Source organism: Myotis daubentonii, chromosome 2, assembly GCF_963259705.1.
Source record: "Myotis daubentonii chromosome 2, mMyoDau2.1, whole genome shotgun sequence".
NCBI classification, from domain to species: Eukaryota; Metazoa; Chordata; class Mammalia; order Chiroptera; family Vespertilionidae; genus Myotis; species Myotis daubentonii.
In genome coordinates, this window is record NC_081841.1 from 213,129,521 (window position 1) to 213,147,031 (window position 17,511).

Here is a 17,511-nt window from a genome sequence, read left to right on the forward strand (position 1 = left end):
CGGGAGGGAGGCTAAAGCGCGGGGATGTCCATTGCATGTGATACTGAATAAACAGTAGTAACTGTTTAAAGCGTTTGCACATGTGGGCCCCTCAAAACCTAATAATGAATCTTCTAAAATGGCTCACATTCATTCAGTCATATTTATTTACTGTGGAAGGTAAGTTAACATCAGACCAGAGCTAAAGGTTTTCCATGCCTTATGTCTTTTATGCCTCACCACAGTCAGATGAGAAGCACTGTTACAGAAGTTAGTGAACGACTGAGGAAGTTGTGCACAGCTAAGTAGTTGCACAATATCACAGCGCTGCTAAATATAGGCCTGGCTTAGTACCCGAGGCACCCAGACACACAATGTGCCATCTTCACCATTACATCACGCCCATTCAAAATGCCTTCCAGTCAAACCATTGGCTAAATTGCTGTTAAAACAGCTATGTCAGATCAACAGTGTCAAATATATGTAGCATGGCCATAAACATTGCCTTGGTCTGGTCTGACAGAGACAAGGAAATCAAAATCCGTGGTTTGAAGACCTCAAGTGGGCCCAATGGCAGGGGGCAGCTGGGGAAGACAGGTGTTGACAAAAAAGACTGAAAAAGCAAAAGATAGAGTTCAACAGCCTAGTTGGAAGGCCATTGCAATTCTCCAGGTGAGACTTCTGAGGCCTGAATGTGGATGGGGGCCACACAATGAAAGGCACAGCCTCTTGTACAAGACACAAGGGTGTTGAGGGTGTGGACTATACCTTTAAATGTTGTGCTATGCCCAATTTTGCTGAGCTCAATGCTGGGCACAAAGGAGGGCCTCAAATAAGTGCATGATTGACAATGAAAAAAATGGACTCAAACCAAGTTCTGGACAATGGACTAGCAAATGCACGCATTAAATTTAATCCTCAAAGTAACTGTAATATGGTGACGTTTACAGGTAAAGGGTAACGCACTCTAACTTAAAGAGTTTTAAACAACTTGTCAAAGTCAAGCAATTTGGTTACAAGCAAAAAAGGAGCAAAGGTTGGTCTCATGCTTAGATCCAGTAGTTGTTGATGCATTAAAAAGTCCCCATGTGTTACCATGCTCTCTTCTCCAGAAGTAACTATAAGGAGAATTACTTAAAATAATCCAATAACTAACAGTTTGTTTGGAAATGGATCTTATTCACTAGAGATTTCAATTCTTAGAAAAATTCCCCCAAAAGACTGTGATGAGATTTCCTAAGTATACCGTTTCCTGTTGGGGAGGAGTGTGTGTTTGTGTCTATATTTCTACACCATTATTTTTTAATATTATAAAGCTTTTGGGTAGAAGGGAAGATTAGCTCTGCCTTCAGTGTTTGCCATGGTGATGTTTACAAATGTAGTTTTCATATATCAAAATTTGCTGCATCACTTGCAACATTAGCCGCATTGGTCTCTGGTTGGTTAAAAGTTTACTGGGATTTCTTCTGCCAGAAACATTTTCTGTATTTTGGTAACATTCTCCCATGAGGCCTCATGTGTTCCTGTGAAGTTGAAATGACAGCATTATTTTTATTTGGAGAAAGGAAAGTGGAAAAGAAATAACCCTTTACGCTTTGAAATTGATGTTCAGTCTATAAAACGTCTTTAGTTAAAAGGAGGGCTGATTGGATTCTAGTTCTGGGCTCATTTTAAAATATGTCATTTGGGGCAAATCTTTTCAGTTCTGGGCATCTCAACTTATCCAGCCACGAAGATCAAGTGCTAAGAGATAACTCACCCTCCCTCATAGGGTATGCAAACACCAAGTACTTTTAAAAGCTTTCTAATTTTAAAGTGACCCCTATACCCCTATCATAACATAACATAAAGCTGTCTCTTCAAAAGATGATTTCAATTTAAAAAAAAAAATTTACTCTAACAAATAAGAGTTTTCAAACTTCCTGTATGACTTATGGGGCAGCCTTGGTGAATAACATCATAATTCATATTTGTAATGTAACCTCCTTAGAAGGGCCAAGGAGGAATGAAAGTTGTGGTGAAGTCTTGTGATTTCTGGAAATGCTCTAGTTTCAAGTGCATTTGTTGTCCCTTTTTTGGGAGAGAGAGAGAGAGAGAGAGAGAGAGAGAGAGAGAGAGAGAAAGTTATAAGTTGTGTCTGCCTTTAGGACTTTAACAGTAAAGACAGAAGAAAAACCGGGCAGTGTTTGTTGTTTTTCTTATTAAATATATTTGTATTGATTTCAGAGAGGAAGGGAGAGGGAGAGAGAGATAGAAACATCAATGATGAGAGAGAATCTTTAATCTGCTGCCTCCTGCACTCTCTGCACTGGGGATGGAGCTGGCAACCCACGCATATGCCCTGGACCTGAATTAAACCAATACCCTTCAGTCCACAGGCCATACATAGCTCTTTCCACTGAGCCAAGACAGCTAGGGCTACAGGCGGTGTTTTCAGATAGCAACAGCCAGGAGTTGGGAAAATGAGAAGAGAAAAGGCAGGACGGGAGTTTAGAAACACTGCACTTATGTGTAATGAAAACTGGAGAGAACTGGGAACCCATTATCCAGGGGGTAATAGAGTCGCCCCTCACCCAGCAGCCTGCAGCTCCAGTCCTGCTGCTCCAGGCGGGGAAGCGGGCGGTTCCCTGCAAGGGGCCCCACAGCCCGTGTCGGGGATGCAGCTGGCCCGGGCGCGCAGTCCCTTACCTTTCCCTCCTCGCTCCAGGATCAGCACGTGTCCCAGGAAGGGGTAGGCGCCCGGAATGGTGGGGATGGGCCTCATTTGCAGCCAGTTATGCCCGTACCTCGCCATCATCTGCAGGAAGTTCAGGATGAGGGTGGCGGCCGCCAGGGAGACGGCGCTGAGCGCGCCCCAGAGCAGCAGCTTCTGCCCGACGTGCACCAGCCAGACGGCCACCATCGCGCCAGCGGACGGCTCCGCGGGGACTGAGACCCTGAACCTTGGGGCCTGGTGTTTGGGGCCAGGGCGTGGTCCAGCCCCTGCCTTTCAAGTGCGGGCCTGGGAGGAGTCCTGACATTCCCGGGGCGGGCGCAGCGGGCCGGGAGGGCGGGGGAAGAGGTGGCGCCCGGCCCAATCGCCTCTCCCTCCTCCCGCAACCCGTAGGCAGCAGCCCAGGCGCCCAGAAGCGGGACTTCCGGTTTAGGGACCGCCCTGCCCCCTGGGGACGGGGTTGGAGCCTCCCCGCTCGGAGGAAAGCACCTCTGGGTTGTTGTTGTGCAGACAAAAGCCTAGTAAAGCGCACGGGCCTCTGTTTGGTCCCAGCAGAAACGAAAGCCCGGAAGCCCGAGTCTGAAGGCAGAGAGCGCTGAGAAGACACGGAGGCCCTTGAGTGGCGTGGGGAGGAGAATGGGGTGCAATTTAGGGCAACTCAGGATGGAGAGGCGCACTGGGGCTGGGGTGGGCTGACTTCTGTTACAGGAGTGAGCGGTACGTTTTAGAATGGAAATAAAGGGGCGCCGGGTTGGAGGTTCGGTTTGGGGGGTTAGTTTTTCCCTGGCTGGGCGCCTGGCCTCATGATGCTCCCTTGCGCAACCAGGAGTGTCCTCTCTCCTGGGACTGGCTGCGCGCGGGAGGTAGGTGCATCCTGGCTGTGCATCAGGGACATTCAGGGCAGCTCCCTACTCTGACCTGGGACTCCAACCTGAGGGAACAGGTAAAATTTGTCATCAGGTCACGAGAGAGCTGAATCACGTTCTTGTGATCCCAATGGTTTCCAAATTATCCTCGGGACCAAGAGAACATCGGGGCGGGTGGAGAGGATGAAGGGCAAGGTCTCTGGAAGTGGGAGAGATAAGAGATGCTGGCAGAGCGGGGGTTGGAAAAAGAAACAGTAATTATGAAGTAACTCTCAAAAGACAAACCACTGAGCTTATGGAAGAAAGGAAGGGAAAGGGAATGATGGTGAGAAGGAAGCCCCAATTCTGCCCATGGCTGTGTTCACTGACTAGGAATTTTCCTTCTTCAGGTAGCAGGACCCCAATCCTGACTCTGGTTCTCTTTTCTACAGGTTATCCTCCCTACAGAGGCGCTGGGTAGAAGTGTCCCTCTCTAGGAGCAGGTCCATAGTAATAGGGAAGGTGCCAAAAAAGATGACATAAATTGAGAAATGCCCTGGACCCCTACTTGCCGGGGTTCTTGTTCTGGCATTAAGAAGGGTTCAGCAATCTGGAAAAGGGGCTGTGCATAACTCAGAGTCCAGTGACGAAATATAATTTTGAAAGGCATTTGGGGGTCAGAGGAGCTTAGCTAAAAGGAACTAAGTTCTCCTCATCTGAGGACCCCATGCTTTTTAGTAACACAAATTGCCCTGAGGCTAGGTAAGATATATACTTCAAAGGGTCAGGGTTTAGTATACACAGTTCATTGTCAGAATGGAAGAATTAGCCTATGGCTGTTCAGGTGTTTGTTTAGTAGGATGCAATAACATGTAGATTAAGATGCCCTGAGCTGTCTGGCAGCAAACAATCACCCCTTTTCAGGTTTGGGGAAATGCCCTCAGCCATTCCCATCAGGTGACAATATATGTGACTCAGCCCTTGTTGAGTCCCCAAATTCCATCAACCTTTTGATGAAACTCTTGCAATCATGACCTGCTAAAATTGGCTTCTGGCATCTCACCCTTTTTGATTATTTAAATTTAACAAGAATGTATGTTTTAAGATTTTTAAATTCAATGGAAGAGACAGAGTTCTATCATGTCCCTTTAAATTGCTGCCAGGCACTAAAGAAATCAGTTTGCAATAAGTTTCTTTATGGGCCAACAGTTTTTTGAGTCCCAATTTCAATGTCCAACAGTTTCTTATGTGTACATGTCAGCAATGATATTTTAGTTCTGGATTTATTTAAAAGGGTATTACTTAATTTTTAAACATTTGGGGATTTTCTAGTTCTCTTTTATTTTTTAGTTCAATTCCACTGTGACCTGATAACATATTCTGCATAATTTTAATTCTTTAAAATTTGTTGAGACTTGCCTGGGGAGCCTTGTATGTGGTCACATTTTGTAAGTGTTCCATATGCATATGTAAAGAATGCATTGCTGGGTCCATTGTTCAAAGTATGTCCATTTAGTTATCGCTGATTTGTTTATCAATGAAATAACAATATTATTTTACAACGAAGAAATATAATAACCTGAGAAGAATCTTGTCACAAAAAATTAAATCATTAACTGTAATAGAATTTATTTTATTTTAAATCTTTTTATCTAGACTGCTATTTTTCATATATGCCAAAAAATGTTTATTCTGTATAAAATGCTAGCAACAGTAATAGCAATTAACTACAATATATGTTACTTTAAACATAAATGCGTGCCCTAGTTGGTTTTGCTCAGCGGCTAGAGCAGGGGTGGGCCAACTTTTTGACTTGAGGGCCACAATGGGTTCTTAAACTGGACCGGAGGGCCGGAACAAAAGCATGGATGGAGTGTTTGTGTGAACTAATATAAATTCAAAGTAAACATCATTACATAAAAGGGTACAGTCTTTTTTTTTTTAGTTTTATTCATTTCAAACAGGACGGATCCAGCCCGCGGGCCGTAGTTTACCCACGGCTGGGCTAGAGCGTTGGCCTGCAGACCAAAGGGTTTCTGGTTCAATTCTGGTCAAGGGCACGTACCTTACTTGCAAGCTCCTACCTGGCCTGGGCCCTGATGAGGGCTCATGCAGGAGGCAACCCATCCATGTGTTTCTTTCTTTTTTTTTTTTTTTTTAATATATTTTATTGATTTTTTACAGAGAAGAAGGGAGAGAGATAGAGAGTTAGAAACATCGATGGGGGAGAAACATCGATCAGCTGCCTCCTGCACATCTCCCACTGGGGATGTGCCCGCAACCCAGGTACATGCCCCTGACCGGAATCGAACCCGGGACCTTTCAGTCCGCAGGCCGATGCTCTATCCACTGAGCCAAACCGGTTTTAGCCATGTGTTTCTCTTACATTGATGTTTCGCTCTCTGTCTTTCCCTCTCTCTTCCACTCTTCCTAAAAATCAATGAAAAAATATCCTCAGGTGAGAATTAACACCAACAAAAGAAAAAAATAATAATAACTAACAAAAATAATGGAGAACACTTAAATAAAAATAAATGCTTCAGTTTTCGTCTTAAATACTAGTAACGAATAAACATAGGGGCCAAATTTACTTGTATTGTTATATCCTTCTGAATATTGATTAAGTAATTTGTAAACAAATGTAGTGGACATTATGTGAAGTGGAGAATTAACAGCAGTAAATTATTGAAATGTATAAAGTCTGATTGTGTAAATATTTGCATAATATTTTTCAGTCCAAAATTGCATGTATGTGCGTGTATGTATGTCTTGCATGAAACTGACTGTTTTATGGAAAACTGACTAGTCAATGAGGCAAATCCAGACATCTGGTTATTTTTTTAATTATCCTCTTAAATATAATTTAAATATGTGATGTGAATTTACTAGTACATATAAATATAGGTATACAAATGAATATTTCTATCATATAGACATAATTTCCCATGACTATAAACTCTGTCATCTCACTTTCCTTCCTACTTTGAAAACCCCTGGAACCTTAAGAGGAAAATAAATAAAATGATTTTATTTTCTCCCTTCCCTGGAGTGGATGGTGTGAGATTTTCCCACATGTATGGGACTGTGGCGTGATTTCTGTCTCTGGGCTTATGCCCTCTTGTTTTGTAATCAAATTCAGGAAACAAGCTATTTCCAGTTCATACTCAAGATAAATCTCTACTTACCAGCAGAAACTGAGGAAAATAAAATGAAATGTACCATTTGGTATAATAAAATCTTCCTACAAAAAGAAAGATGTTCATGTTTTAGAACACAAAATATGAATTTCTAATTAGTTTCCTGACATGGGGGGGGGTTACATGAGATAGAGAGAGAGAGGTGTACTTACTTTAACAATGTGCACAGGGTTCCTATCATAATGCTGACCTTTATCTTCCCCAGAGCCCAGAACACTCTTCAGCAGGGTTGTGTGCAGTGCTCAACACTTCATAGTTCTGAAGAACCTAGGACTCCCCTCCTCACCTCCATCCCTAGCTCACTCTTCATCATATATTTTTTTTTAAAAAAATATATATATTTTATTGATTTTTTACAGAGAGGAAGGGAGAGGGATAGAGAGTTAGAAACATCAATGAGAGAGAAGCATCGATCAGCTGCCTCCTGCACACCTCCTACTGGGGATGTGCCTGCAACCAAGGTACATGTCCTCGACCGGAATCGAACCTGGGACCCTTCAGTCTCCAGCCCGACGCTCTATCTAGTGAGCCAAACCAGCTAGGGCTTCATTATATATTCTTATTGTCATCGCCTGACCCCTTTCCCCACCCCAATTTTTTCATTTTTATCTTCTCTTCCAAGCTGTTTCCTTTCCATCTTTGGAGTCTCTCTCTGTAGCTATCAAAGTAGATGATTTTTCTACTTATGTTTTCTATTTTTTAAATTCCGTTGCAAATAGATGACTAGGTTGTCTTGATCACCTATATGAAGGTACTTAACCCCATGAAGCACTGAACTGTGAAAACTGTCAGTGAGATAAATTAAGACTTCTAATTTTTAGTGTTGCTCTTGAATATCATTTTAATTTGTAAAATACTTGTTATTGAGTATCAACTATTACAGTTATTTCATTTTGTATCTCCTCTCAAGTTGGTTATGGATATTAAGTAAAATCTTCTAAAATGTTACATCAGACATCTTTTAAAAATTAATCATTTTCTACTACAATTTTTAAAACCCCGGCGGTAGAAAAAGGCACTTCAAGGAACAATTGCTTGATATAAATCATAAATAATCATTTTTGAAACCATACCTGAAAAAACCTTGTTTGATGTGATGAAATTCTTAATAAAAGTATTCGTCTTCTTGAAATTTCCCATGTGCCCTAGCAGCTGGGCAATCTCACATTTGGTATGCCTGCTAGTCCAAGCTTTATTTAACCACACTTTCAAGTGGCCACTCTTAAGCATTAATTCAAGGCTAATTTGAATTTCCCAGAGTAAAAAGAAAACAGGGGAAGTCTGTGAATGGAGCATCAGCTGTTGTGAGGTACCCTCCTCTTCTGGATTCACTTTCCCTTTTTATAATGTTACCTCCTCAGAGGTCTTTGCAGATACAGTTAGTTCTGAGGAGCCAAACTCTTTTTTATCCCGCCTGAAAAAATTAAAAGTCTAAATTAAATAAAAATTTTAAAAAACACTACAAAATATGGGACTTTCATAGCTTTCTTTGGATCTAGGAACACTGAAACACAAATGGAGATCTAGGGAATGACACATCTAGCTGCTGCATGACAAGCAATAAAAAAGTATATGACAGAGGAGGGGCCAAGATAGTGGTGTAGATAAACACGATACTCACATTCTCTCAGAACCACATCACAATTACAACTAAACCACAGAATAACCATAATTCAGAACCATCTGAAAACTGGCTGAAGAAAAGCCCTACAACTAGAGAATTAAAGAGGAAGATACACTGAGACGGGTAGGAGGGCTGAGGCCTGGAATGGGCTGGTCCAACACCCACATGTGGCATTTTTTTAATGGGGAGTGATTCCTGCCTTGAGGAGCAAGGGGTCCCAACCCCACACCAGATGCCTCAGCCCAGGGCTCCAGTGCCAGGAAGAGAAGCCCCTATAACTTGGGGCCATAAAAACCAGTGGAGATTGTGGCTGAGTGACATGGAGGCAGCCAGAGACCCAGGCAGTTCCTCTTAAAAGGCCCCATACACCTACTTATTAGGACTCACTCCCTTTAAGCTCCAGTACTGGGAAAGCAGGGACATACATGGAGGAACTAAATTATCTGGCATCAGAGCAAGAACTGGGGGGCAGCTTTCTCCCATAGAAAATCAAAAGAAGATCTTAGGTTTTTATAAATGGAGTTATATTTAAAAAAAAATATTCTGAAGATGAGGAGAGAAATAACATAAGTTTTCCCATTTGAGATCTCATTTTTTTTCTTGATTATGATAATGTCATTATCTGAATGGTTTCTGAGGAGAGCAATACCCAGTTCCTGTTGGCCAAGTGCCTTCGTAGCAAGATGATCCAAGCTTTTCACAACAGGTTTGCTACCAGAACACAGGTGTTGTAACAACCACTACTAAAGTGAAGCCAAAATGGGAAAGGAAAAGACTTAAATCAACATCATTGTCATTGGACATGTGCCCTAACAGCTGGGCAAACTCACATTTGGTATGCCTGCTAGTCAAAGCTTTATTTGGTTTAGCTAGTTAGTGAAATCTCTAAACACACTGAAATAATATCAAGATTCCAAAAACTTTTTTTCTGTTCAAATATAGTGGATGAGTCTTAATTGCATAGAAATTTTCTGAGTTAAATAGACCTTCCTCTCAAACTGACAGTAAGTATTCTAAAAACTTTTTTCAACCAATACCATTGCAGTTTAGAATCCTCATGTTGACTACTGTTATGTAAAGATAAAGGTTCCATACCACACCCCACCAGTGAAATAAAATGTTGTTGAAGCCCAATGAAAATGGCAAATTGCTAGACAAAATCTCAGGAAGAATCCAGAATTTAGTCTACAGGGACCCAAGTGAAAGTCAGAAGTTATGGTCCCTGGTGACCCAAAGTCCTCTGTCTGGGGCAGGGGACACCACATAGGGATTCTGCTGCCAGAGACCCCTCTGTCCCAGCACAGAGAGCTCCTTCTCTCTCATCAGGTCTTACTGTGAACAAGGGCACAGCCTCCCATGTCCTACAACCCCTTTCTTGCTGTCCCTGAATTACCCCCTTTTCCTTATAAGGTTTTAATACTGACCTTAGAGCAGGGTTTCTCAACCATGGCATTGCTGGCATTTGGGCCAGATAATTCTTTGTGGTGAGGCCCTGTTTGTGCCTGCTGGGATGCTTAGCAACAACAGGCCTTTACCCACTAGATGCTGGTAGCACCCCCTCACCCAGGTGAGCCAACCAAAAATGGCTCTAGTCAAATGTCCCCTGGGTGGGGTTGGGGGCCAACACTGTCTCTGGTTGAGAACCACTGCCTTAGTCGATAAGGAAATGACTAATGGTGGTGACAAATGCCCTGCCATCTTTTGTCCTTCTCACAGTCTGAGGATACATGGCATGGGCCATCACCTGGGATACAAATGCCAACCTTGGTCCGGTTCTGAACTTGCCATGCTCTCGAGCTAATACTTTTATTTCTTGGAGCCTCTGTTTTAAAATAAATGTGTATTCATTCATTAGACATGTACTCAGTGCCCATTGACACACAGTATGAAAGGGGCATGTCCTTCAAAGTTGTTCATAGTTTAGTGAGGAGATAGAGATCAACAATCCTATATAATAAAAGAGTAATATACAAATCGACTGAATGGCAGAAGGACTGGTTGCTATGATGTGCACTGACCACCAGGGTGCAGAAACTCAATGCAGTAGCTGCCCCCAGCCTGTAGGCCCCAACTGCTGAATCAGGCCTGCTGGCCAACCTCTTGGTCCCTACTCCCCTGGTCCCTGACCTGCAGGCTCCAATTGCCCAATGGTAAATGGAGAACTGAGGGTTGGTGGCGGCAGGGTGTGTGTGTGTGTGGGGGGCGGGGGGGGGGGCGGGGGGGGGATAGCATGAATTTCATGCACCGGGCCTCTAGTAATTGAAATAGGAGCTTTAAGTTCCAACCAGAGGTTTCTCACACCTTGGTGAAAAAGGAGACAGACCTTGGATTCCTTGGCTGTCCTCCTATCAGATGTGTACCTGTGAAGTCCATTACCCAAGTCCATGTTCTGTTTCCTCCTCACTACTGGGTGGCACTGCCCGTGGCCTATTCCTTCTCTGTACTCAGTCTCCCTCGTGAGAGTGGAAGCCATGTGGAAGCCATGGCAGTCTCTCGCCTTCTTAGCCTCTTACCCACTTCTCAGTCCCAAAGGCTCTGACCGTGGGAAGGGCTCCTCTGTTCACCCCTGTACACGAAGACATTGTAAGTAATAAAGAGATTGGTCCAGGACCCCTGGCTTCCACTGGCAACGTTAAACCCATCCTTCATACCCCAGGGGAGGTCACATTTCAAAACTCTCCTCTCAATTCTGCCCAAATGAAAGGGCGAGGGCTACACCCTCCATCTTGCCCTGAATCCTCCATTTTTGGGCAGCCATGTGCTTGGCAAGGCTTCTTCCCAGAAGCCCAAGCCTCTGCTAGCCACACCCAGGACTTCTTTAAACTAACCAATGACAATCAGGGACGTGTGCGCCATAGATATGATCACATCCTGTGTAATAAGACACTGACTTGCGCTGGCCAATCAGCAGGGCCCACAGTCATCTCTCCTCCCCTTACTCCAACCCCCCTATTAAACCCCTCTTCTTGAGTCGGTAAGGAGGGTAGGGGAGCCAAACCTGGGTTTGAAATAAAGACTCTTATGCTTTTGCATGGGACACGGCTGGCTCCCTGGTGTGGTTTCTTGGGGATCCTGAAGTCTGGGCATAACAAAACCCATCCTTCATACCCCAGGGGAGGTCACATTTCAAAACTCTCCTCTCAATTCTGCCCAAACAAGGTCCTGCCCTGACCTACAGAAGCCCAGCGGTGGCCCTGCCGGCACTGTTCAAAGGCCCCATAGGATTATCAATACCAAAGGGCTGCAGATAAAAGGCTTTTATTGGCAACCATTTTCTTCCGTTTCAACATAAAGCAGCATCCACATGGAACCAAGACCAATATCTTTATTAAATGCCCAAGTAAAAGATGAGGTTGTGTTTATTTGTAATCATTTCCTGGAACCCAGCCAGATTTGATGAAATCTGGAGATTTTTCCCTCCAGAGGAAATTTAACTCTTCAGTGGCCTATTGTGTGGTTTGTGAAGAACCCAGACCTCATGGTTGTTTTTCAGCACCCACCCCCCATCTTTAGCCTTTCCTACCACTGAGAGTCTCTGAGTGTGGAAGAAAAACTCCATCTCTCTTAGCAACTTTTCTATTTTTCTACTTAACCCACACAATATTTTAGAAATGGTCACTTCTGTGTGAACGTACATCAGCATAATTTAGCACACCTGGTATTGCTGGGGTTCATGTCCCAACATCAAGAAGGGTTCAGGAATCTGGAAAGGGGGCTGCGCGTAGATGACATAGGAATCCAGAGACTAATAAAGAGTCTGGAGATGAGATATAATTTTAAAAGGCATTGAGGGTCAGAGGACCTTCAGCTAAAGGAACTGAAGAGTTCCCCCTTGCCTAGGACCCTTGCTTTTATTAACACAATTTGTCCTAAGGCAAGGTGTAGATAATACACCTCAAAGGGTAAGGTTTCAAAGGGTACAGAAGCATTGTCAGTTTGGGGAATAGCCTATGGCTGTTCAGGTGTTTGGCCAGTAGGAGGCAATAACATGTAGATTAAGATGCCCTTTAACTGTCTGGCAGCCACAATCAGTTTCCTATTCAGGTTTCGGGAAATGCCTTTAGCCATTCCCAACAGGTGACTACATGTGTGACTCAACCCTGTTGAGTCCCCAAGTTTCATCAACCTTTTGATGAAACTCTTGAAATTATGACATGCTGGAATTGGTTCCCGGCATGATATCAGTGTGGTTATCATGGGCAACTTGGAAATTTGTGTAACACAGATCTCAAAAAAATTATATATATATATTTCAGAGCAAAAGAAAGAGATAGAAACATTAATGATGAGAGAGAATCATTGATCAACTACCTCTTGCATGCCCCACACTGGGGATCGAGTCTCCAACCTGGGCATGTGCTCTGACCTGGAATCAAACTGTGACCTCCTGGTTCATAGGTGGAACTCAACCACTGAGCCACACTGGCTGGACACGTTACATAGATTTACGTTATCCATTCCAGGGCTATGTGCTACTACCATGAGCTCTATAAGAATTTTTATACCTAATAATACTTCCAAATTGCTATCATGAATCCCGATGTCCACTGATCCTGCAGTCAAGCAGATTCCTTACTCTCCACAAAAGCTGTGCGATGAGCCCAGGGCAGGAGCTGCAACCAGACACCTGCAGCCCCACAGGTCACCCCGGCACAGCCAACCTGGAGCCTGTGTCCACGCCAGGGTCACCAAAGCAAGAGGTCAAAACAAAGAGATGCATCGCCATTCTCCCAAGTTCAAATATCTCACCTCTTTCTTAGAAAAATAAATAGTACACAGGTTTCTATCCCTTGCACTTGTCCAAAAATGCCCAAGCTTACTGGTGCTTCACCCCCAGTAAGGCAGGCAGTGGCAGGGTTAATGACCCCGTGGGTGATGCACAGAGAATTGTTATCTCTGAGATATACTAAGTTCCAGACAAGAAGGGAGATTAGAACGGCACCAGGCATTGTGCTAGAATCTGAACTGTTTTATTTGGTTCTGTTTCACAATCAGGAAAAAAAAACAACATTCTTTAATCACACTTTTTCCCTACTTTATTTCACACCGAACAATCACAGAGACATTCAGTGTTATCTCCATTATTAGCAGGCTTAGCAAATTCTAGAAGCATGCCTCTGTGACCGTTAGCCCCCTTGTATGCCCTGTCTCTTTTTATCCCCATGGCAGGGACGCGAAGTAGATACCACTCTCACGGTTCTGCAGATCAGAGCCCCAAGGCTCAGTGTTTGAATGAAACCCACGTTGCAAAACTTACACTTCAGACTGGGCTCCTCTCCACCTCTAAGTAGCTTCCTCATGCCGGTGACTTCATCAGAGACTGCCCATCACTCACTTCCCTGTGTTTTTTTCTAAAGTCCAGTCCACGTACTCAGCAACTTTGGTGTAGACACCTGGTTGTTCTCTGCGGCCACAGCCTTCACCCCAACTGGTGATGCCAACCAAATGCCATATTCCGTTGTGTTTACTAACCAAAGGGCCACCTGAATCTCCCTGTGTCACAGTGGGCAGAAAAAGAAAATGAGAGAAGGTTATGACAGATGTGCCTTTAACATTCTGTAGTCACACCACACACCACACACCACACACCACACACCACACACCACACACCACACACATCCGATTTCTTATAGATCTTCGGGCATCTCATATGGCTCATTAGCTGTTGAACATGGCGAAAATTATGTAATTCAATAATGTATTGTCCAACAAAGAAATGTTGACATCTTCATTTCACTGTCAAATAAGCCTAATATTCTGCCAATCAATGATTCTCTCTCATCATTGGTGAGAATCCTCCTGTACACCAAAAGGTTGCTGGTTCAAATGCCAGTGAGGACACATACCTGGGTTGTGGTTTTGATCTCCGGTCAGGGCACATACAGGTGGCAAATGACTGATGTTTCTCTCTCTCTTTATCCCTCTCCCTCAATCTCAAAAATCAATAAATATCCTTGAGTGAGAATTTTTTTAAAAAGTAGGTTGGAAAGCAGTTGAGCACTCGTGGCATAGAGTTTGGACTTCTCTCTCAGGATACCTTGACTGCATAAAAACATACTGGTTTCTGAGGAGCCCATTTCTGCTCAGGAAGTTCTATCTTATTTTAATTTTTAAGAAAACGTCTCCCTATACACTGAAATACACCTCCTTGCAACTTCTATCCTTCCATCCTAGATTTATCTACTCCGTCCACACAAAATAATTTATCCTCCTTTTTTTACTTTTTAAAATGTTTAGAAATTATCACTTTCCCACTAAATCTCCTTTGTTTTCTAACTATTCTTCAAAATTACATTACATCAGTTTGGTTAGAAAATTAGATTTTCAGGGAGTTGATGCTTAAGTAAATAATTAATGCATATTACTGCACTGCAGGGCTCTGTTTATTAAAAATGGAGGATAACAAGGCCAATAAAATAATTTCTGGCTGTAATGCAGTAGCATACACTGAGTGGCCAGATTATTATGACCACCTGATGTTTGTAGGCAAATTAGCCATACACTGCACCGTATGGGATATGGATGCCGAAGGCCTGTTCGAACACCTTTGCTGTCTGCAGTTACCAAGATTCCATTTCGCACAGGAACACAAGGATTGGACAGTCGAGCATTGGAAAAAAGTCATGTGGTCCGATGAATCACGTTTCCAGTTGCATCATGCAAATGGCAGAGTGTGAGAATTTGGAGGAAACAGCATGAAAGCATGCACCCCACATGCATGAGTATAACCCTTCAAGCTGGTGGGGGCAGTGTTATGGTTTGGGGCATGTTTTCCTGGCATGATTTGGGCCCTCTAATTCATGTGGAACAACATCTGAATAGCACAACATACCTAAGTATCATTGCTGATCAAGTTCATCCTATCATGTTGATGGCGTATCCCAACGGAGATGGCTTCTTCCAACAAGACAATGCGCCATGCCACGGTGCTCATATTGTGCAGGAGTGGTTTCAAGAACATGAGGGAGACTTTACCTTGCTTAGGTGGCCCCCACAATCACCAGATCTCAATCCAATTGAGCATTTGTGGGACGAAGTTAAAAGAGCGATCAGGCAGCTGGTTCCACAGCTACCAAATCTCACAGAGCTAGACAATGCTATTCATCAGGCATGGTGTCAGATTCCTCGCATTACCTTTCAACATCTTGTGGAGTCAATGCCAAGAAGAATCGCCACAGTATTGAAGGCAAAATGTGGCCCAACGAAGTACTGATGGGGTGGTCATAATAATCTGGTCATAATAATATTATATATATTCCATGTTCAAAGCCTGTTAAATTGTGCTGTTTACCTATATCTTCAGAAAAAATCATTTCTACTGTCATGGTAAACAAATTGCTTCCCTATTTATAATGGTCTGGCCCTCTAGCAACTTTAGCATGAAATTATAGCTAATTTTCCTACAAAAGTCAGGTGGTCATAATAACCTGGCCACTCAGTGTATTTCAAATATGCAAGTTGTGATGCCTTTTAGATTGAGGGTATCAATCAAGACACCAGCAATTTCTTTTTATTGTACTTTACGTTTACTGAGTCCTACCTTTCCTGATCTTAGTCAACTTATGTTTCATGAGCATAAACGCTGTGCCAAAAATCACATTTCTATATAGACACCTAATACTAATATTTTCTTTTTTTTTAAAGAAAAGTTGTCATCGCCGAAACCGGTTTGGCTCAGTGGATAGAGCGTCGGCCTGCGGACTGAGGGGTCCCGGGTTCGATTCCGGTCAAGGGCATGTACCTGGGTTGCGGCACATCCCCAGTGGGAGATGTGCAGGAGGCAGCTGATCGATGTTTCTCTCTCATCGATGTTTCTAACTCTCTATCTCTCTCCCTTTCTTTCTGTGAAAAATCAATAAAATATATTAAAAAAAAAAAAAAAAAAAAAGAAAAGTTGTCATAGTGTTTAGACATGATTGTCTAATTTGAAGTATGGTGTTGGAGGAAGGCTTTACAGATACCCTGGACCGCCAGGAAGATGAACAAGTGGATCCAAGGTCACGTTCAGCCTGAAACATGACTGGAGGTAAAAAAAAAAAAAAAAAGACAAAACTGAAGCTATCTTACTTCAGGCACATCATGAGAAGGCAGAGTTATTTTGAAAAGACAATAAAATCAAAGGCAGCAAAAAAGAGGAAGATCAAATATGAGATGGATTGAGCCCATAAAAGAAGCCGTAGGTAGCAGTCTACAAGGGCTGAGCAGGGCAGTTGAGAACATGATATTGTGAACATCACTCATTCTAATGGCTTGTAACACACACACACACACACACACACACACAAATGCATATCATGAGGTGCTAGAAATACATTTTGATCTTTTAGGTATAGCCCAAGAATCTCTTTATTTATGAGACAGGTCAGTAGTTGGTCCAGAAACTGATGTTCCACAGTTGTCTGTGACAATGAACAGACCATCGATTCAGTAGTCCATCACCTGCAGAGATTTCTAGATAAATCCCGGGGTATCCAGTGGATGTTTGGGGATTTTGCTGATTCCCAGGTAGTCCTAAGAGAGTTCACTTTCTCCTTTCTAGTAAGCAAAATATGTTGGTTTTTCCACTTATTTTTCAGAGTCAGGGAAACTCAAGATCAGTCTATGATAACTGCGCAGGGATCATTTTGTTAGGGAGTCTGAGTGAGACTGAGGACATTAACTCAAAGGTGCTATTTCTTTTTATTATTATAAAGCAGTCACCAACTAATTTATCTTTTATTTTTTTATCTTTAAAGTAATATATATTTCAAACTGACATCAATTCTTAGAAAAAAAATGTAGCACCCATGTCTAAAATGTAGTTTATTGTCAGTATCTACCTTATTCAAGCAGGAGCATAAGTAATAGGGACACAAGCAGATATTTGATCATCTTCCTATTGTTAAAAAAGTCAGCATCTTCATGTTAATTATGCAGATCATACTTTCTCCATTCCAACTCAGTTTAATTGACACAGTTTAAGTGAGTTTCCAATTGAATATGTAAAATAGATTATTCTGGGGAAAAATGAAGATTTTAAGCCAAAAGGTAACACAAAGCAATTCATTGCTTTAAAATTAATTTCATGTCTAGTGTAGGGTCACTACATTTTTTAAAGGCAAGGTTTATATGTAAGTACATGAAATTGAGAAATAATACCAATTTCCAAGAATA

The 17,511-nt window shown here is 42.7% G+C and overlaps 2 protein-coding genes and 1 long non-coding RNA gene across 4 annotated transcripts in view; 1 reads left to right on the forward strand and 2 right to left on the reverse strand.

Moving 5' to 3' along the window:
- Positions 1–2,989, reverse strand: part of LOC132228722 (cytochrome P450 4V2-like) — a 31,938-nt gene extending 28,949 nt beyond the window's left edge. Inside the window, exon 1 of one of the 2 annotated variants that reach the window (XM_059685630.1) lies at positions 2,668–2,987. In XM_059685630.1, the coding sequence (XP_059541613.1) occupies positions 2,668–2,881 (214 nt within the window). In that variant the 5' untranslated portion in view covers positions 2,882–2,987. Of the gene's footprint in view, positions 1–2,667 lie in introns of both variants that reach the window. The other variant, XM_059685631.1, reaches the window with a different exon arrangement.
- The window catches only part of LOC132228726 (cytochrome P450 4V2-like), a 234,889-nt gene that overhangs the window by 181,771 nt on the left and 35,607 nt on the right, over positions 1–17,511 (reverse strand). The gene's annotated exons all lie outside the window — the stretch shown is intronic.
- The window catches only part of LOC132228729 (uncharacterized), a 51,994-nt gene continuing 37,472 nt past the window's right edge, over positions 2,990–17,511 (forward strand). The window contains exons 1-2 of the long non-coding RNA XR_009451422.1: positions 2,990–3,409; positions 3,522–3,635. This is a non-coding gene — a long non-coding RNA (uncharacterized LOC132228729). The remainder of the gene's footprint in view (positions 3,410–3,521; positions 3,636–17,511) is intronic.